General features: G+C 41.3%; 1 protein-coding gene across 2 annotated transcripts in view; it reads right to left on the bottom strand.

Moving 5' to 3' along the window:
* The window catches only part of Meis1 (Meis homeobox 1), a 138,079-nt gene that overhangs the window by 48,731 nt on the left and 66,003 nt on the right, over positions 1-23,345 (bottom strand). For both annotated transcript variants that reach the window (XM_021210293.2, XM_021210294.2), the window contains exon 8: positions 11,309-11,454. In XM_021210293.2, the coding sequence (XP_021065952.1) occupies positions 11,309-11,454 (146 nt within the window). The remainder of the gene's footprint in view (positions 1-11,308; positions 11,455-23,345) is intronic.

The raw sequence follows: 23,345 nt of genomic DNA, 5'->3' as shown, positions 1-23,345 counted from the left end.
ATTCTGCCTCCCAGCTTAAATTTTACATGAGCACTCCGCGAAGCTGCAAAGGCTCTGCTGTGGTTTCTTTATGAGCTGGTGATTACAGCTACTTCCTATGCGGTCACTAAATATTCTGTTTACAAATAAATGAAGACTCTTTGAGCCAACTTGCCAGGGTAATAATCTATTTTTTGCTCCCCCTCCCTCCTCGTAACAAACCCTCTCCGCACACGCATGGCAACAATCAGGAGCCCTGGCTTCCTCTAATTACTCCATCACGTAATTTCACAAATTGCCATGTCACTAGGGAGCCAAGTGCAAAACACGCTCACAGTGGGAACTCGGGCAGCAGCTCTCATTTACTACGCGTTCCTTGTTAAATTAAACACGGAAACACCAGTTGTATGAAAGAAGTCAAAAAGAATGCTTGCAAATGAGCCAGACACGTATAGCTCCTGTTTGCCATTTCATCGAATATATGGCAAGAGGGTTCACTTGCCTGGCCCAGGCTTATTTCAACAGAGCCGCTCCAATACACCAAAAGGCTGAGAAAGATGGGCTTCTCCAGAGATTGAACTCCATCATCTACCAGCAGAAATGTGGACACCTAGGAAAGACACGTGATATTCTCCAGGCCCACTATTCATTATCCTTTCTGCTACGTGAAATGCCTGCCCCTGATCGTCACAGGAGAAAGCACACTCACAGCAGATAAATGGCTTCTAAGTCTTTTGAAGATATAAACAGCATGCTGCATTTCTAGCCTGGCTAGAAAGACAGACCCAAATTCCACTAATCTTTAAAAATCCTCAAAAACAAAGTTCATCAATCAAGTTCGCACAGTATTAGGTGTTTCTCTTTTAAGCGTTAATGCCGCACATGTTTCTGAAACACATCAAGATAAATGCTCCTTCATCCCAGGACAGGCGTGGGTGGAAGGAAAGAGTGTGCAGCCAGTGACATTACTAGAGGGAGTGAACCTGAGGTTACGCTCCTGGAAGCTGACATTTTTATATCAACAACTAAACACAGCCACTGGTAATTAAAGGTATTGCTTTGTGACTCTGGAGCCAGCGGGGTCAGGTACCGTTTTCCATCACAAACCGGTCTTTTATGCATGTAGATTTGCCAGCATTATCTGCACAGGGAGAAGCAGACATTAACAGCAGCTGTCTCTCTGCTTTTACACTGAACATTCTATTCATACAGACAGGTGGAGTAATTTAAAAGCCGATGCGGTGCAATTTCAATGTGACTAATGTCACTGCTGACTAAAATGCCACCATTACCACTGTTTATGGAAACATTACTAAAATTACATTTTATTCATAAGAATTTTAGGATTCTGGTTATTACTAGCTCTAAAACGATCAGCCCTCTGTGTCGTACCCCAGAGCAGCAGCTTAATTCTCCTGGGTTTAGCAGCCTCCTTTGCTGAGAAACGACAGTTGTGCTATAGGTCCAAGAGTAATCGGGGCTGCATAAGCAGTTCCTTCTATCTCCATAAAGCAAATTAAAGACAAAGCTCTTTGGCATCCTGACTATGTGTCAGGGGAAAAACCTCTTCCATGAGCTAAATTCTGTGTTCAAGGGTTACTTGGGATTTTCATGAGGGAAGATTCTTTGCCCTAAAACCACTGTCAGACATGGGTAGAAATTTGCATATCTCTAATGGGAAAGGTGAGCAGTTAAACTGTGTTTAGAATCTGAAATTCTAACAATTGTAAATTATGAAGATTATCATAAACTCTCAGTGGCTGTGGCCTTGTCTTTTTGTCAGGGTAAATATGTGTAGGAAATAATCTAGGAATGAAGGCCCATCCATGGCCCACAGTTAGCAGGCACCATCACGCTACACTCAGGAAACTTGGGTCCAATTCCCTGACTCACTTCTTTTACTTAAAAATATACTAATTAGCTAGTTATGAGATGAGGTTATAATTATACCTTTGAACTCCCATGATGCAACAGCACAGTTTTATTTGGCTTGTATTTGAGAGGCAACTGGGTGGAAATACATAGAAATTCAAGTCAGGAGACCCTAGTCCAAACCTGGTGAGTGTTAAGCCTCTAGCCTGAGAAAAATTATCCTCCTCACCTCACAGGACTGACTGAGTCAGCTGTGCATGGAAGAATGTTTCATTACAAATCCCCACATTCATAGGTATTAGAATTTATTCAGGCCATTGATCAATTGTTTTTTTTTTCCAGCTGTTTAAAAGGCAAAAATGATCCAATGTCAAAATAATCAATAAAGCAACACCATAAAGGGAAGAGACAATCTTTATACATGTGTGTGCTGTGTGTGGTGTGTGTGTGTGTGTGTGTGTGTGTGTGTGTGTGTGTGTGTGTGTGAAGTCATTTTTGTAGAGTTCCTCCCCTGTAACCTTTGGAATGTAAGAATTATTCCTAAACTTTTGTAAGGTGGCCTGAAAATTATTTTTGTGTTTTTTTTCTTAGAGTGAATGTTTATGTGAACAGATGACCTTCCTGGACTCTAGACTTCTGAACTTTCCAAGATACCAAGTTCTCAGGGTCATTTTTTGTCCTAGGACAACGGAAGCTCTTGGGTGGTTCAGGGACTCCAGCAACAATAAAGTAACAGCGGACCACTAAGATCCTCAGAACTAAACAGCAGATTTCAACAAGGGTTAAGGAGGGATACATCCATCCTTTTTCTTTATAAAGACATAATAACAATGAGACATTCACATTCAAGTAGTAACCAAGAATCTCTATTTAACACTATTTCAATTAATATAAAAGTGGTCCAATTATATCTCACTTAACTATCAACTGACTTAGGATGCTAACATTCAAATCAAATTATTTAAGGTCTGTCTTTAAATCATGTATTTTATACTGGAAGCCATGTCCATTGGGTAGTAATTGTTGAGTAAGGGCATTCATTTGTATGTCCAGAAAGCAAGGTTGGAGGGCTTTGCAATGTCAAAAGGCTTCATGACATATCCCCTTCAGGGCCAGAGTTTCTCTGCTGGCCTACAGTAAAGAGGAGTCCGAGTGTCCTATCTGAGCTTTTTAGAATGATTATCCAGTTTCACTCATAGTGTCACTTTGCGGCTTGGGTAGGGTTAAGGAATCAGAGAGGTTGTCGCAGTGACGTTTGATTTGATGTTTGTGAGAAGCTGAAGCTTGATCCTAGGCCCTCGTCGATTCTCAGCAAATTCCTTACCACTGATATTCTTCCCCAGAAACTGATTTTTTGGAGAACTGGTCTGTCTGTGCAACTCATTCAGACTAGCCCCAAATTTTGTATCATCCTAACTCTTCAACTACTGGGGTTGCAAGCATGAGCCACCATCTTTGGCTCTACTGTATCCTTGACACCCTGAGGTGATTCCCAGGCCTGAGCCTCTACACTCAGAGGTGCCTATGTCACAAGCAATCATTTTGGTGAAAACTAAATAATCATTATCATTACTGAACTGAAATATCAATAAAGTAAAATTGCAACCTCAAGTTATTCTGTATAACTCAAGTAAGCTTGGGTCATGATCAAAAGGACCCAAGAAATAATCCTTTATAATATGGTCTCCCCCTATTTGGTTGGCTACTGGCATAGGCTATATGACGGTTAATACTGGATGCCACTTCATACACTTAAGAAGAGGGAATTTCAACTGAAGAATTGCCTGTGCCATATTGCCTGTGGACACATCTGTGGATATTTTTTTTTTGATTGCTAACTAATGTAGAATGGCCCAGCCCACTATGGGTGGTACCATCCTTATGCAGATAGGTAGATCTGAGCTATCAGAAAAGTAACCACGTGTCAGCTTGGGAACAAGTCAGTAAGCAGCACTCTTCCATAGCCCCTGCTCCAGTTTCTGCTCTAACTTCCCTCTGTGCAGAACTGTTGTTAGAATAGCTTTTTCATGCCTATGTTTCTTGTGGATTCTGGTATTTATTCACAGCAATAGATGTGAACAGGCTGATATAAACAGAAATGGAAAAACTAGACAACATGACTAATTTGGAGACTTGAAGCAAAATTGGTTACTTTTCCTCATTACAACTGGCAGAGATGGCAAAGGTTAAAATTTTATTCTGCAGAAAAATTCATATTTAAATATATTATTAAAATAAGCATGTATGTACAGTAATACTTTCATGAGAATGACTGAGGTATGAAGAGGATGTTTCCAATTATGTCAAACACAGCAATTGAACTCCATGACATATAGTTTTACTTCTCTCCAAACAACCAACCAAACCAATCTAAGACAAATCAGACAAAAATTGTACCTCTAGAAAACAAAACCAGCCTGTATTTCCCTTAGTCAAACCCCCATTCTTCAGGGCAAAGTACCTTCCAGGGATCTTATCTTTTTTTGTTTGGTTGGTCAGATATTTTTGAAAAAGGGCCTCTCTGTGCATCAGATACTCTCTAGTAAGCCAGGCTGCTCTCAAACTTTCAAAGCTTCTGCCCATGTTTTTGGAACACCAAAGTCCCCGGATTATGGATTCTGATGCCACTGCTGGCTTCTAAGACTCTCAGACCCCGAGAAAGTAACCAGTCAGACTTGTATAACCCAGAATTCCTCAAGACCGAATTGAGTTAGTTTAGGGTGAGACAAAAAAGAAGATAGTTTCAGACGTGGACATGTGGTATCCCAATTTTAACCTAAATAATAAACTGAGGAGGACCACTTGCATGCATATTCATTGATCATGTTTGATAGTTTGTCTTAGCAAACATATCGTCATTAACTGGAATAAAAGGCGGACATACTGCTAATGTGGGCTTTGAAGTCTGAATGATGGCTAGAGTTCAGTCATGTGTACAGCCACAAGCAACCTAATAACATGAGCTCATGTGGACACTTTTGATTTAAACTCAATCTTTATCTAATTAGCCCAATTAAGAGTACATCAGAGGGCTTGGGGGTGTGGCTCAGTGGTAGAGCACTTTCCTGGCATGTGCAGGCTCCCGATTTGATTCCTAGAATCCAGGATGAAAAAGCATATGCCAAGAAACCAAATCTGCTACATTTCTTTCCTGGCTTTGGAAATGAAAGGAGTTTTCTATTTTGAGCTCTTGCTGGCTATTGCTAGCTAGACCCTACAAAAGGTCCTACTGAGGGACTGAGCATCAGTGAACTGGGCGAGCCTTCTGAGGACAAGCATTCCTTCCGCTCGAAGCTGGGAATGAGCATGGAACAGCATCCTGTTTGTGAGCCCTGTGTACCTGGGTGAAGCTGGCCTTTTGTTTTCACATTTGATTGTTTTCTCTTTTCTGTCTCCTCATCAACAGAGCATAATTACACCAGGTCAAAGGTGTACAGCTAGGAGTAGGCAAGAAAGAACAGGCAAAGGGAAGAGGTGGGGGAAAGGCTGGGAGAGGGCCCTGCCAGGTCACTAATGGCCTCTGGGGCAAGAACTTGAAGACAGGACTATGTTCCCCTTTGATCTTCTAATTCACAATGATCATTAGTATTAACTCCAATTCTTCTGGGTGAAGAACTCCAGCTGTAGCCTTTTCAGTTTACCTGACCTAAGAAAATTCATCACCCATCCATTAGGATTTCAATAACTACCCAAGAAAAAAAGAAGGCAGCTGCCCTAGAATCTGTTAGCCCCTCATTCCATCTTCACGACTGAACAGAATTTAGGTGATGCATATCGCAGAATAATTAGGGCATTCCCGTCTCTCCAATAATTAAATAATCCATTCCACTTTCCTCCTGAGACAGGTGATTCCCACTTGGATGAGAAGCAGCCAGGGTTCTTATGTAATCAGAGTTGGAATATGCTGTCATTGGGATGTTAAAAGCTGCAGCCATCTCTTAAGATTCAAAAGTAGCCTCACTGGCTGAGCCTGAGTTGGTGCCAGCAGAACCTAGCTATGGGCAAAGGAAGTGTAAGGCCAGGGTCAAAGCAATGACCACAAAGGAAAGAGCTTGTTTTAAATGTGGTCCAGAGACATCTGGAAGGAAAAGCTTTCACTTTTCCCTACTAGTGTTTAAGTATAGTGATTTAATATCTGCAGATAATGCATGATGATTCATATTAGCAATCCCAGCACTTGGGAGGCCGAGGCAGGAGGATTGCTGCAAGTTGTAAAAAGAAAATCAAACTTCTGAGTTACAGGTATGTTTTAGTAGTCGAGGGCTGGCTTAGCACACTGCAAAGCCTTGGTTTTCAGTGAGACACACAGACACACAGACACACACACACACACACACACACACACACACAAGCATACACACACATGCAATTTAACTGCTCTAATTATAAACCACTTCCCTTAGCCAGACACATGAGAATCAAAGTGGTTTAGGGTTGATTTAGACAGACCACCTTGCTGCAGAACTTTGTATTATCCTGATTGACATCTCAAGTAAGTTTTCCCAAATACAGATGACCTGCCGCTCTGCTTCCTAAAATCTGCCCTACTTCTTTCTAAACAGGTAAGACAGGCTAAGAATATTCACTGTTAAGAAATAAAAATGTAAGAAGAAAAGAAAAGGTCACTGATAGCTCCCTGTGTGGATACTGGTGTACCTTCTGACCCCTCTAGTACCTTGATCAACAGAAAAAGCCATTGAGATATCAACTAGAACTTTCCCACTGCAATACTTGATTGCAGTGTCTAGCTGGCGATCCCTCCAGAACTGTTCGCAGGGCTATGACACTGAGATGCTCCAAGAGATCTTGTTACCAAGAGCAGAACCAGAGGACAACATCTGTCTCTTCTACAGCAATCAATTCCCAGTCCAATTCCATTTGCTCCATGAGTAGAGTGGCGGACCCGCAGGGCACTTTTCATCTAATAGTGTTTCTATGGAAACACCATTCTCAATCTGGAAGATGCTACAAGTTCTCACACTGGCTGTATCCATGAGACGAAGGTTTTATAAATCAGATATTGAGCCATGAATTTGGCCACACACATAACAAAAATATTTTCCAGGCTAGATGTTCACACAGAGAAGATAAAGAAATAAAGGAAGCAAGCACACATAGAAAATGTGTATATTTGTCTCAGAAACAACATTTATAAGGCTTAACCTGCAAGTATCCTCATATCAGTGCAAAGACTGGGAGTCAGGAAGACTGGCTTCTAGTTAAAACCAAGTGATAACCTTTGACCTTTAAATAATTTCTCCACCTGAGTCTGTATCTTGACCTCTATTCCTCCCAACTTTCAGGATGCCTGAAATACACAGAGCCTCCAAACAGGAGCACACAATCACTGCACATTCTAAAGAAGACCATCATTAGTCAGTTTTCTAGCTAGATTATAGCTTTAAAATGCAATATGATAAGGTAGGGAAACCAAAGACCCTTGCTTTTTTTTTTTTTTTAACCTGAAACATTGTATTTAGTTCTTTTCAACATCCCAAGTGGCCCAGGAACATATCTTTACAACACAATGCAGTAAATGATGTGGAATGTGAAACACATCCAGCAGAAGCCCAAAGACACAGTATGTCGTTTACTTTGGGGATAATGCCCAGGAGAAGGGGAAATATCTTGATGTGACATAAGTCCTGTACTGATTCTGACTCATGAAGATATTAAGTAGCTTGTAATTGTGTGCAATGGTTTTTCTTCAGGCAAACACAAGCATCTCCATGAATAAATGCTTCTATTTCCTTTCCGCTTCTCTCTTATTAACTATCTAAATCATGTCAGCCAACCTTTTCTCTTGCAGGGGATCGTTTCTTTGAAGAGACTTTCCCTACTTATCAACCCTGACAAATGTTCAGGAAGTCTAAGCTGGAGGGATTGACTCGATAATCACCAGACCCTCAGACTTGTTTCCCTTGCTCCTGTTGTCTTTATTATGCGTGAGTATGCAGGTTAGATGGCTACAGTCTATGAGTCCAAGACACAGCCTTTAGCTCTCTGGACTAGTGACATGGGTGACTGATTAAATCTACCTGTGGCTAACTGAATACCAACACAGCTTTCTTCCCCTGCAACTGGCTGCAAAGCCTTTTCTATGCCTTTAACACACAAATGCTCGAAAGCCTTTTCACCTTTTAAAATGAATAAACTCAATAGAAGTATCCGTTCATTTATTGTAAAAGGGGAAGGGAAAGAGAAAGAAAGAAAGAAAGAAAGAAAGAAAGAAAGAAAGAAAGAAAGAAAGAAAGAAAGAAAGAAAGAAAGAAAGAGAGAAAAAAGAAAGGAAGAAGAAGGGGAGAGAGAGAGAGAGAGAGAGAGAGAGAGAGAGAGAGAGAGAGAGGAAGGAAGGAAGGAAGGAAGGAAGGAAGGAAGGAAAGAAAGGAAGGAAGGACAAACTAGCAACTTACTTTCTACAAGGCGTTCCAGCTTTTAGAATACATCTCTTGGTATTTAGGAAAAATTCATTCTAATTTACAAATAAATGGTTTTGACTATTTTTAATTAATCGGAGTTTTGACTGGTCCTTAATGTGAAGCAGTATTTCATAATGTAGTTTCCAGGCAAATCACAGTAATCACATAGAAATAATGCAATTGTTTTACGATCTGTGCCAGTTTTCCCAAGGAAAAAGTATGTGTCCCTAGAGAGCTACTAGGACTTGGAGTAAAGTTGCCATAGGGTCAGCATTATCACGTAGGACACTCAGCAATACTCTTTCAAATCTATTGTTTTTTCCATAGAATTTATTGGAATCAGCTCCTGACTGTAATCTTGCCTAAGTGCCCCAGACATTCTCTCTGTAAGTATCGAAAATAAAAATGGGGGGGAGGGATTCCTTGAAAATAGAAATCCACTTGCCGTTCTGTTATAGGAGGTGGGTGGATTCATCTTGGAGAAAGTAGCTGGGTGAAAACATCCCATGCCCCATAGCTCAAATACTTTTTGAAATATACTTTCAAAAATGCTATCAGAGGAACTGACTTCTTGGAAGTCGTTCTCATCACCCATAGTTCTTTATGAGCAGAAGATGCTGGGGTGGGTCAGGGAACACAAGTCCCCAATAGAAACTGCAAGGCAACTTCCACAGACTTTCATAGAAAGTCCAAGAAGCCTGGAGGGAGGACTTCTCTTCCAGGGCAGTGACCCACACTACTGACTGAGGGCAACCAGCCAGGCCTCCACAAATCGGCTTGTGGGTAATTTCCATTACAATTGTCCCAGTAATACACAGTTCACATAAGCATTATGCTATAGGTAAAAATCATGCCACTAGAAAGGATTTGGTGTCTGTTTGATTTTTCTTTCTTTTAGATGGTATTGATCTCTGGTTCCTCTCAGGGGTACAACCTGGGAACCTTGGCAGATGAGTGAGATAGCTTACTCTTATCTCTCTGATTTTGTCCTAACCAATATTTGATTATATTTTATTCAGGGGACATCTCAGAGTCAAGTCACCCCAAACTTCTATCTCAGGCTGAGAAGGGCGCTGAGATCTATTTCTTCTTTCTGTTAAGACAGGAAATAGCAATAGTTTGGTGTAAGTTCAGGGCCAACCTGATTTGACTCTTACTGCAGATTTGATTCAACTCTCAGCCAGTTGGCTCTCAGACAAACCGTAGCATCCCAACATGAGCACCCAGCTTGACTGTCACCTTTTCTGTAAATGATGCTTTCCTCATCTGCCCTGGGTACCACAGTCCTTCCTTCTCTAGTGCACCCATGGTTGATCATCATCATTGGAAAGTGACACAAGGCAGACCACAAAACATTCACCTATATGCAACAAATTTTAGACAAGTAACAAAATCAGGATCCTTTCAAGGAAAGCAAAAACGTTGTCAAAGTCATGGTGTCTTAAACCAGTAGTTCCCAGTGCTAACCATCTCATGAACTTTACTTAAAAATGTTCAACATTGTCTAGACCAAAGGTTCTCAACCTGTGGGTCAGATATCCTGCATATATATATATATATATATATATATATATATATATATATATATATATATATATAAAACAGTACAATTCCTAACAGTAGCAAATGACAGTTATGAAGCAGCAACAAAAATAAATTTATAGTTGGGGGTCACCCATGACATGAGGAACTGTATTAAAGGGTCATAGCATTGAAACGGTTGAGAACCACTAGTGCAGACCATGTTTTGAATCACTATGGAAAGAAGAGAAAACTATTGCTTTAGTTTTTGCAACTGCTCTCGGTTTTTATTTCATTCATCAGGGCTGGAGAAGGTGGATTAGTTTATATCCTTGAGTGTTATTGGAGGTACAGCCCCTATCCAGAGCAGCAGAATTAATGTTGCTTTCATATACCACTGAGTATGTTCCTTCAAACTAGAACAACTCTTGAAGAAGGTGGCTGTAAAATTCAGCAAGCGACTGAGAGTCACCAGGCTCTGGGCTTCGACTGAGAGTCACCAGGCTCTGGGCTTTCATGTTTAGGGAGAAAAGCCTTTAAGAAAAGCAATCTAAGTTTAAAATAGTAAGTCTATTGAAGCCAAAGTCACAATTTTTAAACTTCTGTTCATCTACGTACCCCTATTTTAACCTGCATCCGTAATATTGAAAATGGCCTGGTCAAGAATTTTAACTCTATTTTAGAATATTATTTTATCCATAGATTTTTAGTTTGGCTTCTTTCTAAAATGCCAAAAAGCCCACATACACTTACAATATAGCCACCAAAAGACTGTGATTATAAATATTTTGAGCATGAAATTCATTCAGAACAATCAGCAAACTAAACAATCCCCCGTTGGCATAAAGCCCCAAGTCTCCAGTTTCTCACATCTCCAGAATTCCTGCAGTGAAAAGAACAGTGCCCAGACAGACAATATAAACTGCTGCTCAGCTAGGAAAGTCCCAGGGGACTGCACAGGAAGAGTTGCCTGTGTATTGCTGTTTTCCTTTACAACTCTCACTGCAGGGACAACTCTCACTGGGGTGACTCACCGCATAACTGTTGTAATGAAAGGGTCTATTCAAGCCACTGTACAGCAAATTACATGACCATCTTCCATCCAAACACTATAGATGGCTTTAGAGATCATTTACTATGAGGGTCCACTACAGTGCTCACTCCAGTTACCATCCATAGGAAGGGTTTTACTTTCCTTTTAGAAAGTTTAGTCGCTAGCTGGAAGCACTTCAGAGTCACTTTGAAAAGCAATGACATTAACATACATTCATAAAACCACAAGTACACATGGACTTCCGAGCCTTATAACTTTTGAAAATTAACACAATTACAATAGGGAACTTCAAATGAAGCTCCTGATTTTTAGGGTATGGGTCTAGAAAATAAGTGCTAACCCTTGGTTAAAAAATGGGGAACACAGTGATGTAGGAAGCGCAGAGGGATCGTTTTTTTTTTTTCTATCAAAACTGGTTCATTGTCCATATTTAGTTTACATATGTCATTTAGAATCCACTTACTGTTAGATGCTGGAACAGCCACGCCCTCATGATATTGGTGGCTACTTTGGGAAAGATGCCACGCTTTTTGTGACGCTTTTTGTCCTTATCAGGGTCATCATCGTCACCTGTGCTGGGGGAAGCTACACTGTTGTCCAAGCCATCACCTGCAAATATAGTGAATCAAATTTTGACTGATGCTACCTTAACATGCTTTATTCAAATAGAATGCCTTTGGATACAAACAAAATCAAAAGATCAGTTAAATGATTAGTAGTTTCTTTGGTACTTTTTTTTAAATTCCAAGACAAAGAGAAAGAACAAGGTCTCAGCTCAAAAATAATCATGCCTATAAAAAAAAAATCTTTCAAAGATCAGTAATAAAGGCAAAAGGACTGGAGGGAAATATCCATGTCTTGAGTGGCTTTGTTGCCATGGTAATTATTTCAGTATATGTAATACCTCTACTGGGGAGTTCAGTGTGGTGACATGGTTAGTGGGGGTCTCTGCCTGAGTATTTGAACTCCATATAAAGTCACTGACGTCAACTGATGAGAAGATGCATTTAATACAGCAACTGCTGCCACAGGTGATCTATCTTCAGACTGGTGGGGGTGGGAGCAAGATGGGAAACTGCAAGCAATCCATCACATAAGCAATTTGTCATGGAATGCTTCAAAGGAGAGATATAATTTTGCTTAGTGTCGCAAGAGTATCAAATTCAGTAAGGGAAAACAACCCCTGACATAGTTTTTAATTACAAGATAATTGCAATTGAAGTAAAATAAAGTAATGCTAGAATTGCATTGCACTAATAATCTGGGTACTTTCTACATTCTTTTCTTCAAAGGTCACTCACAGAGAGGTCACCTGGTAACATATTCCTAAAGAATTCAGTTTTTCTACTGATATTTGTTATAAACACTTGAGTTGCTTATTTTAGGAAATACTTGAGTTCTGCAACTCAGTAAAATGATAATACAGCATTCCTTTAATAATGCCATATATGATAAGATGAGAACAAAGTTACCCATATAATCACAGGAATATATATATATATATATCAAGATCTACATTAGAAATACCTAGTTTTGATCTTTGCACCAAAGTCAAAGGACATATAACAATGGACTAAACCCACTATCCTGATCAGCAGCTGTGCTCTGACACGTCTTATCAAGGAGCTACCTGAGGCCCTCTGCTCTGTCTGTAAGTTTTAGAAATGGACTGATTGATCTGGGCTCAGAATGAAAAGCTACAGTAGCCAGGCTTCAGTGTGCGGTAGCAGCCACACCCCGGGGCACACTCATCCCACTAAAGTCACTGGGAACCTATGGTCCTAAGAACTTGACACTTTGCTAGTACACTTTCCTGATGACTTTTACCTATTGGTAATCCCATTAGACTTCCGTCCATGGCTTCACTTTTTCCATCGCTTGTTGCTACTCTAAGTCCTCAATGCAACAAGGGTTGCTAGTTGGATTTCATTCATTCTAATAGCCTATAGCAGTTACGCTGCAGATCTTCAATTGTTCACAACTGTTGTATCAGAAAACTCATGCCCCACCCTTGTGACATGTGAAAAGTGACCCCTGGTGGCTTTCACTTGTCTTAATGTGTCCTGAGATAAACTCCTTCTAGTCAGGAGCAGATGGATTCCAACATTTCGACTGTTAGTAGAGCTACACCACACCATGAGTTTTGGCAGAGCTTCTTGTAATGTAAACTTTTATAAAACATCTATAATAAGTTTAGTGCATTTAATATCTGTAAGTCCTGAAGGTTTCCCGGGCTCATAGACTGAGTTTTCTCTAGAAAAGATCATGAAGACCCCCAACACCAAAGCCATCAGCCCATCCAACTCAGGGAGAAAGTCCAGATTTTCAGTGTCACATAGCTGGATATGCTCATGTTGGATTCCTTGATGGACCAGATACCTATACACCTAAGTCAATGCTGCCTGCCCTTTATTTGCTTAACCGAGTGTTATGAGCAATCCCCTTGGGTTTGCCTAATCAATTCTTTGAAAGTCCAGTGTTTAAAGAAGCTTCTTCTACAGAGAAGCCATTCACCACATAAAACAACAATTCATTAAAGAAACATGAAAAGAGAAAACGGCTCCACAGCGTTTAAATTCACCATAGCTAATCCACCTTCCATATGCAGAAGGTGGCCCAGGAAGAGAAACATAGGACTTGCTCAGCGATTAAAAATGAAAAGCTTCTAACCTACCAATACTCTTTCCCCACCTCTCCGAGATAGGTCTCCACCTTCACAAAAAATAGCCTTTTTTATCCATCTCAAACCCCTTCAGATTAATTTAGCAAGCAATGTCTAGTGCCTGCCTAGAAGAGGATTCATTGATAATTTATGGAAATATCTACCATAATCCAGTGGAGATGACTTTTTTCCAGCTTTGTGCATTAATAGATAATCAAGGCCTTAAAGCAGCCTTAGCTTCCCATTACCTCGGGCAAAAGAATTCCTGAAAGCACGCCTTGAGGGCACCTGAATTATATACTCCATTAGGAGAGGGAGGCTTTCTGCATTCCACGTGTAACCATCCCCAGAACCTTTCCTGTTTATTTCTGCTGTATGAAAGCAGAAGCATTAAGAACAGGATTTTTAAGTGAAGACTTATGGAGATACAATGGAGAGGCCTTTCAGGCAGGAGCCAGATCACCCCTTCAGTCCCTGGCAGTGACCTCTCTTGAATAAAAGGTTTCTGTTACATCATTAGCTCAAGCCAAAAACAGCCCCAGCTTACTGCACAGTTTGTTCTTCCTACTGTTTTTAGGCAAATACAGCTACTTTACTCCCATCTGGGAGGGAAATTACACTGCTGAGTTGTAATCTAAGACAAGATTTTCATTGGAAGCAAATGCTTTCAATCCAGTGTAAATACTGGTGCATGTTCAGAAAGCCTAAAACAATAAACCGTGCTCCTTCCCAACACGGTTAGGGAAATGGAGAAGATGGGGGCCAAGAAGAGCATAATAAAACAGAGGGCTCTAAAAGCAAACACTTTCATAGATTTTAATAAATTGTTTAACCTCTTCCACTTTCTAACATTGAAAATTGATCTCCCAGCGTCTCGACCTCAGAGGAGAGTCTAAATGGTCAATTGTACCTTTAGCATTTCAATTCACTCCGCAATTTGATACAGTCACCTCGATGTGGTCTCGGGAGGATTTATTTCCTTTTTTATTATTTATTTATTTATTTACTTTTTATTTTTAAGATCACTACACAAACTTGGAGAAGCACGGCCGACCACGGCAGCAGGCAGAAGCTCTGAAGCCCATTTGTAAAATGTCAGCAGTGACTTCATTCCTGGTGCTGACTTCTCCTGCCGCCAAATGAAGGCAAACTGAAAAGGTGGAAATAATCATAAAAATGATGCTACTCCATAAACAAGCTTACGGCCTCATTAGGGTAGCAGTGGGCTCCAGTGGGTGATTTATGCTCGTTTTGCTGATGCTATGAGGAAATGCCACAGGGCGACTTTAGCCAACTGCTAATGGTTTCTGACAGCTTCTTAGCAACTAGTGCAAGCAACGTTGTGGCGTTTGCTAGTGACAGAAACCGAAAATGTCATATTATCTGCCCATGTGTCATGAAGTCCGTGTGGCAATTAACTAGTAGGCCAGTGACTGAGGGGCCAGAGGCTCCTGCAAATGGCCTTTGGCTATGCAGAGGCAGCAATGGCTGCCTGCGTGCACACTGCTGCATGTATGTAATATTCTAATGCAGAAATCCACTCCCTGCAACTTCCCAGGTTCTGATGAGAGCAGCCCGGGCCACTCACATTCCTTTCTTTCCCTCACCTACGTGACTCTCTGGGCAGAGGCTCTGATGCTCTCAGGGATCTCTAGAGGAGTCTGCCTTGCCATGATTAATTGGCGGTACCTGGCTCTGTGCTTCTGGACACTGGATTCTAAGGTGCCAGCAATTTTTTTCTGCTCTCTCACAAATTAGTCTAAAAGGATTGCAGATCCCTGAAGCAGACGCATTGCCAGATTGCGAGAAGCAAAGGCACTCCATACCACAAAAGGGGACTAGTCTACCAACACCCTGCTTCTAACAAGCAGGGGGAGACTCTTGGCCACACTTTCCAGTTTCCAACCTATCAAAAACCATGCACTATATGTCAAACTGTCAAACCTTTCAGCGTAGGCCATTTGCCCTTTCAAATAATATTTAAGAATTGTTTTTACAAAATTTTATAGGCCATGGTCTATTGAATGAGGCCAACCAACAAAGAAAGGAATCTGTATTACGATTCCGCTCTGGACAGTCTCTAGTGAGACCTGGGCCTGTCCCTGTGGAACAAGGCAGGTGACCTGTGGCAATTCCCAGGCTGCCAGAGAGCTCAGATTTCAAACACACTCAACTCAAACATCCCATGTCGCCTATTTAAGCATGCCTAGGCATTTAGACTGTGCTATCTCCTGCCTTTCAAGGCAGGATAAAACAGCATTTATTGTATTCAGACCATTCAATAGGTCAGACTGACCAGGTCAGTGGGGATTCCTCTATAGGCAGGTCCAAGCTCTGCCCCCTCCCCCTTAAACTATCTCCTTCCTTTCTCCCAGAGCTGCTATTCCTCAAAATACATCAGTAGGGAGGCAAAAACAAAACCCTTTTAAAAAGCCTAAGATTTACATCACAACTGATGGGAACTCTGCCTGTCAGTGGGCTATCAGGTAAAAATGAAGTGGATGTATATCCCAGGGCCTCTGGGTCATAGAGGCAAAACTAATTAAGGAAGTGAACTGAACTTTCAACTGCCAGGGGCAAATGCAGGCATAAGGTTGGGACACCCTTGTTTTGCTGGACGTTATCAGACAATCATAGATTCGAGAACATTTTTCATTTACGGTTTTGTGTGAAGACTCCATAGTTCAGCGTCATCCTATTTTTGACGCATGGGAAGTTGAGTTTCTTTGCAGGGGTCTCAGCATGCCCAATGCCTACTAGTGTTAGAAAATGTGAAGAACGCAGCCCAAGCCCACTCCTCTAGATCCCAAAAGTCATTTCCCAAAAATCAAGTTGAAGAATGCTTCTGTGTCATGTTAAGAGGATAACTAGCAAGGTTTACAGACACCCCTTTCTCAAGAACTTGCTAAATACTTCAGAGATCCCCAGGAGCTGTAAAGTCTTCGTCTCCAGTGCACAAGCACCCAGAACTGTTTCCCTGAAGTACGAATCTGATCATGGCACCCTGGCACTTCCAGGACTGCCATAGTGCCCCTTGGACCTTAGAATGGACGTTGTAACTTTTAGCCTGGCACTGGGGACTGTGACAGACTCTTTCCCAAGTTGGTTTTCAGCAAAGATTTTGCCAAGTCTCAATGTGCTAGGGTACCTTCCACATACCTACCTGGTCCTGAGCCTGTGGAAGCTCTCTGCACTAGGCAACTCTCAGTTCTTTGGGGCTTCTTGGGCTAGTTCTTTCCCCACATAGGCTTCTTTTCCTTTCCTCAGTAATGTGGCAAGTCTCTTGGTGACCTTTAAGACAGTGTTCAACTGCTGTCTCCTACATGAAGCATTTTCTGGACTCTGGCTGACTTATTCACCCATTGTCACTCCCACGCAACAACCCAAACCTGGGTAGTTCTCGTTCTCTCTCTCTCTCTCTCTCTCTCTCTCTCTCTCTCTCTCTCTCTCTCTCTCTCATCTATTTTTTTCCTGACAATAATTCATACTCTTCTAAAGCAATCAACTTCTAGAGATGTTCTCTTGAGTTCATTACAGCAGGGCCCAAGTCATACCCATGTCTGTTTCTAACCCAGTGCCATCAAAATCAAAGAGAATAATGTGTTTTTGTGAATAGTAAATATATTTTTTCCACTGCAGAGAAAGCCTAACTTCAATTTCCACCTGTTACTTTTCTTTTCAAGAGGTATATGAGTAAAATGCTTGGAAAAAAAGTCCTCACTCGTGAAATCTGATAATGCAGAAAGAATAAAAGATATGCATTCTCCAGAATTAGAAAGTGTTCTCAGAATCAGGAGCTGACCATGGGCAGAAAGCCTAGCAATCACAGTGTCAGATGCTCAAGAATGCTTGCTGTGCCCTTCAGAAGCAGGCCAGTGCTTCCTGCAATTGTCCCTTAGATTGTCTTACCTAACTAAAGAATTTTGCGGTTGGTATAGTTTGCCTGAGTTCAACATTAAAAGATAAAGCAAAGGCTATTTGTTTCCTCTTGCCTTTTATTTTCCTAATGGAATATGTGTAGTCTCTACTTTATTCATTTCCTAGTTTTTCTGTAGCAAAGAGTTCAATTGTCTTTAGGAGACGACCTGGTCCTGGGCTTAGTCTTCAGACTCACAGTTTAAACATCTGTTATAAATCCAAACTCCTTGGGACTCTGGATTTTCTTAGCTTTTCCAAGAAATGACAGCATTGTTTCCCCCAGTGTTCCATACACCTGCCTCCGCACTATCTCAGCAGTGGGCTATCTGAGGACTCAGTTCTTGGGACTATGGCAGAGACAAAAGGCATGTCCACTCTCAGGTGACCTAGGGAAGAATTTTTGGCAGAAATATAAGAGCACATCCCAAAGCCTTGAGTCTTAGTATTTTTGTTATTGTCATTATTCTGTTAACAGATTCTGTGGCTGTCCTGGAACTTGCTATTTTGACCATTCTGGCCTCGAACTTACAGAGATCCTCCTGCTTCTGCCTCTGAGTGCTAGAATTAAAATTCTGTACCACCACACCAGCTAATGTTTTAAATAGAAACAACGCGTTTTGGTTATCTTCTAATCAGAAGCTAATATTACAAACAGTTAATGATCAAAACCAACGACTAACTTGTATGCTTAATTTTAATTAGGATTCTGTTAATTTCTGGTCTTCCCTTCTATAATTCTGCTTTAACTCAGTTATTTAATGTATTCTTGTTCTTTGTTTAAAGAAATTCCCCATTGGCCAAGAAGAAACAGTGAAACAAAGGAGGTTTTACCACCCACAGCTTTCTTGAAAAGTTTGAGATGATTCTCATTAAAACCAAGATAAGGAGTTAGTTGTAGACATTTGCTATCCCAGAGCCAAAGTCCAGCACGGTCTTCACAACTGGTGTGTGGTACAGACACACCAAGAAGAATGGGAGGAGACAGGGACGAGGGTCCACTCTCCAGCCAGCCCACTGGCACGTGCTGTAATTACAGCACCTGGAAATGGAGGCAGGAAAGCAACACGTTCAAGCCCAGCTAGGGTTACATGGTGAGACGCAAAGCAAAGCAGCGGTAAACAGGGATTCAGTCTCCTCTAAATACACATATTCCTGGTCCTCAGAAACAGCTCTGAGTGCTGCTGAAGTTTGGCTCTCCTGAAACTGGTCACGAGATGTTGGCTTGCTAGGTAAATTGAAGTGTGTTGGATGGTGACAAGAATGTTTTAGTGGTTAACCACTGTGGACAGAGTTCAGTGCTATTCTACCCATTAGCAGACTCATGACAGCTCCAGAAAGTGAGGAGAAGACAATTCAGCACTTGAAGAAAGCGCCTCCTCCTCTGATGTGCTGCCTTCATTTTCCCATTCTAAAGTGATCTCACTGTTGATAAACCCATCACTCCCGACAGCTCTTACTACCATCGCCACTTTTAACCAAAGGACACTGTCGCCTGAGTACCATGTCTGTGCAGAGCACAGATGGCAAACAACGCATCTCAGCCACTCTGAGCAAGCCCCAGCTCATCCAGCCCTGGAAGCTAAGCAAAACCAGGCATGGTTCATACACAAGCTATGGACACCATGAGAAAGAATTTTGGTTTCCATTAAGCATTCCAATTGGAGGGCACAGAGGCTAAGCAACATAATCAAAACGATAAATGTAGAGTTGCAAACTCATGGACTTAATCACACGGCAATGCAATTCCCTGAGTGTCTGAAGTAAGATCTGGCCTAGGCTAGAGGGCACTTGCAGAAAAATCTGAAGAGCAGGCAAAAGTAAAGGCAGAGGACAGACGGAAGCATTCCAGACTATAGGATAGGAAGAGCAGGCCCAGAGGCCTCATGCAGCACAACCCAGCCATAGAACTCACTGGAACAATAGAGCCAATGATTCTGGACAGTTGGAGGAACATGAGCTCTTTCCTTGTGGATTGATCCCTATGGTTCTGGGAATCCTGACCTGCCAGGGTACATCTGTGAAGTTGTTAGGGCCAGAAGTTATTAGAACCAGAATATTACACAAAGTCCATCAAATAAAGCTTTACTCCACTAACTCTTGCTAGTTCATTTCACATATCCTGTCCCCCACAATTCCAAACTAAGGCTGAAGAATGCAGGGTGGGGTTGGAGAAATGATTCAGTGAGTGAACCTCTGGCTGCCAAGGCTAACAGTTCCACTCTCCACAGAAATGACTCCTAGAAGATGTCCTCTGACCACCACATGCCTGCTGTGACATGTGCATGCCTATACAGAAACACAGAGGATGTGGAGTTGTAAAACCTTATAAAAGCAATAAGTCCACTCAGATGGAATACAACTGAGGCACACAGCATGCTAACAGGAACTGATTGCTAACTAGGCCTCATTTCCTCAGAGATGCAGGTTAAGACTCTTGTTAGATGCAAAGTCAGCCCAGCGCTAAGTAAGGCCAACTCTGAGTGGACTGTGAGTTCGGGCTGCAGGAAGCCAACAGTGCCAACCCGAGGAGAAAGTTCATTCATTTCCTTTCGCATTTTGTAAACTGACAAAAGCTAAACATTCCAATTGCCCCTAGCATCTCCTTTTCTGTGCATCAGTCCCACTGCCTGGCACCCTGTCCCTGGAGTGCTCCAACACCTAAGGCTCTTCTGCTTCTGGTTACACATGCTCAGAACTCACCTCATCTTCTGCGGTCAGCCTAAGTGTTCACCCTTGCATTCTCGTGGCACCAACCAGAGTGTCAGTAGAATGCATTCAGAAGTCCAATTCAGATGTGAGAGGAATAATTGTAAAATATTAGGCATTTTAAAATTATATTTACTGCTGGGATGATAGGACAGGCCAGTAATCCCAGCATTTGGAAAGTGGAGGCAAAGGCTCAGAAGACCAAGGTCATCCTTGGCTACATCATCAAGTCTAGAGCAGCCTAGGCTATATGAACTCTCCTCTCAAAGGCCCAAAATAAAATAAGATGTGTGAGCGCAAGCCAATCTGACTCATTCAATGTAGAATTTGAATTGAAGTAAGTAAGGGTTTTAAAACATATAGCTCATGTTGGGATAGGTGTTTTTTTAGAGTCAGTCTGTACTAATCTCTCGAAAGAACACAGTGCATTTCAAAGCTGAACATCAGAGCTCATCCCCAACCGTACACATACTCTAAATCTACTTCCCCTCTTCCCTTCACGCCTGACCATCCCCAACCGTACACATACTCTAAATCTACTTCCCCCTCTCCCCTTCACTCCTGACCATCTTTAGGGAGCTGTACTTCTGAACATGCCGAGTTCATAGAGATACATTGTCATCGCCGTGAATGACCCTGTGGGCGTAACACAGTGAAAATATGAGCCCGAGAATATCCATATGTATATGTAGGTCAGTCTTAATTTGGGTGTTTTTATGTTGAGGATTGCCAGCATGTGGAAATAAATTTGGAATTATTTCTTTGGCATAGATAACACATTCAATTACGCATCTATCACTTCATGATTCTCCACTGTCAACACAAATAATGTATAAAATGTAATGGGGTGAGAAACGTGGAGAGAAACCATCCAAGTAACTAAGATCCAGGATGAAAATGTTTATGAACTTCGATGAAACACACAGACACGAAAACATTCCAAACCCTTACAGTGCCTGTGGTAGAACTCAACACAGTTTTGTAGAGCCCCTACAGGACAGCCACAAGAACTGTCCAATGACGAGCTCACATTTGTACCGAACATTAACCCGAGGTTAAGTCACAATAACAAATATTTATACGGGTTAGTGCTCACTGAAGTAAGGTACTATGGACAGATGTAACATAAACTAAGAAATCAAGGAGCTTTCAGTGCTCCCTCCCCAACTCCCTGAATCACTGTATTTGGATCTTTTCTTTTCTTTTTCTTTTTCTTTTTTCTTTCTTTCTTTCTTTTTTTTTTTTTTTTGGTTTTTCAAGACAGGGTTTCTCTGTATAGCCCTGGCTGGCCTGGAACGCACTCTGTAGACCAGGCTGGCCTCGAACTCAGAAATCTGCCTGCCTCTGACTCCCGAGTACTGGGATTAAAGGCATGCGCCACCACGCCCGGCTTGTATTTGGATCTTTTAAGCAAGAATATTTTTTTCTTTTTAAGAAACCAAATATGGTATTTTAACTTTATTCTCCCTTAGGGGAACTGCATCAAATTAGTTGTTTACACACAGGAAAAATAGCAATGATGACTATAAAGAGAAATAGATTTAACTTAATTTTTTTTATCTATTCAGTATTTTTCGCAACTAAACACTATAGAAAGTCCCTGTAAAAACTGTAAAACTTCTTAGTGGAATGTTAGACACTTGCAGATGTGAACCTGCTGCAAGCTATCATTGAAATTTGTGTATTGACTCTTAACAGCAGAACAAAATGGAAAGACCTCCCGTCAAACACACTTGCAAATGTGAAGGAAAAGCCATGAAAGTATGTTCAGAACCAGCCACACAGGGAGGATACCAGGAACCAAGGCCTTGGCAGCTGCATAAACATATCTTAGTATCGCACACTATTTTTTGAAATGGTTTCACAAGAAGTGAGTCATTAAAGTGTGTTAATGAATGTCAAGAAGGCTCTATGCAACCATAACAATATATCTTTGAAGGGGAAAATGTCATACATGGACTCTTACAGAGAGGCAAGCAATGGTCATAATACATGCACACACAGACACAGACACAGACACACACACAAATATATATATATATATATATATATATATATATATATATATATATATATATATATATATATATATATATATATATATATATATATATATATATATATATTTAGTGTTTGTCAGAGTGTGCATTTGTGGTGTGTGAATGTGTGTGTGTGTGTGTGTGCATACCTTTCATAGGTAGGAAAGAACATCTTTCTCTAAAGTATATAGAATACCCTTGGAAAGTAAGATAAAAGCCAGTTTCCAAAATTTAAATTGGAAGCAAAGATTTTACAGGTTGGTTGCCTAGAAAATGACAGGAGAGTGGGTTTTGTTTGTTGTTTGTTTGTTTGTTTATTTTGTTTTCCAACCCCCCCCCCCATTTCTTACACAGCTGTAGACCAAACAAAGCAACATCGTAGAGAATGAGCAAGAGCTCAGCGCTAGTGATTTCCACACAAGTAAGTCTGTGAAGGACTACGTTAGAAAAGAACCAGAGGAACTATGCTCGCTGCAGAGAGGCGTCTTAAAGGCTTGCTCCTCCAGGTCCCTGCCTCACAGTTTGCAGGCTGAAAGCTTTGTGAAAATATAACGTGATAACAAGTCAAAAGTATAAGAACTAAAGAAGCAGTAACATGGGAGAATGTCAGCATAGTGACAAATAGCCCTCTATATGCTTCAGGGGCTTCATAAAAAGAAACTCACACCACAGGACTATAACTCATGTGTCTACTGGCTTCAAATCATATTAAAATACTTGTTATATTCATAAGTGACAGACTGTATTACAGTCTTAAAACATTTTCACCAAAAACATCTCTAGAAGTTATAACATGTTTAAAAGTGCATGCGGGCCACACCGTTTTTGAGTGACATGGAAAAGTCAGGTGGCATGTCTGTATTCTGTAGGAGCTTTTCTCCAGGGTACCCACGCTTCCCTACATAGCATGGTAATGTGTTGCAACCCCATCCTCTGACTCCTTAGCTTCCTGGACATCCACCCTCAAGGCACCCCTGGGTACTCATCCCCCCCCTGATGCTTTTCATTCTGTTCTTAGTGGTCAGGAGGTATGAGCGAAGATGTCAGCAGTGGGCAGATAGGACCACAGCTGTCTAAAGATGGAACCCAAAGAATCAAAGCACAGGAATCACACACACACACACACACACACACACACACACACACACAGAGAGAGAGAGAGAGAGAGAGAGAGA

Source organism: Mus pahari, chromosome 13 (assembly GCF_900095145.1).
Source record: "Mus pahari chromosome 13, PAHARI_EIJ_v1.1, whole genome shotgun sequence".
NCBI lineage: Eukaryota > Metazoa > Chordata > Mammalia > Rodentia > Muridae > Mus > Mus pahari.
The sequence above is the reverse complement of the archived record's forward strand: the minus strand, read 5'-3'. Positions and strand labels throughout refer to the sequence as shown.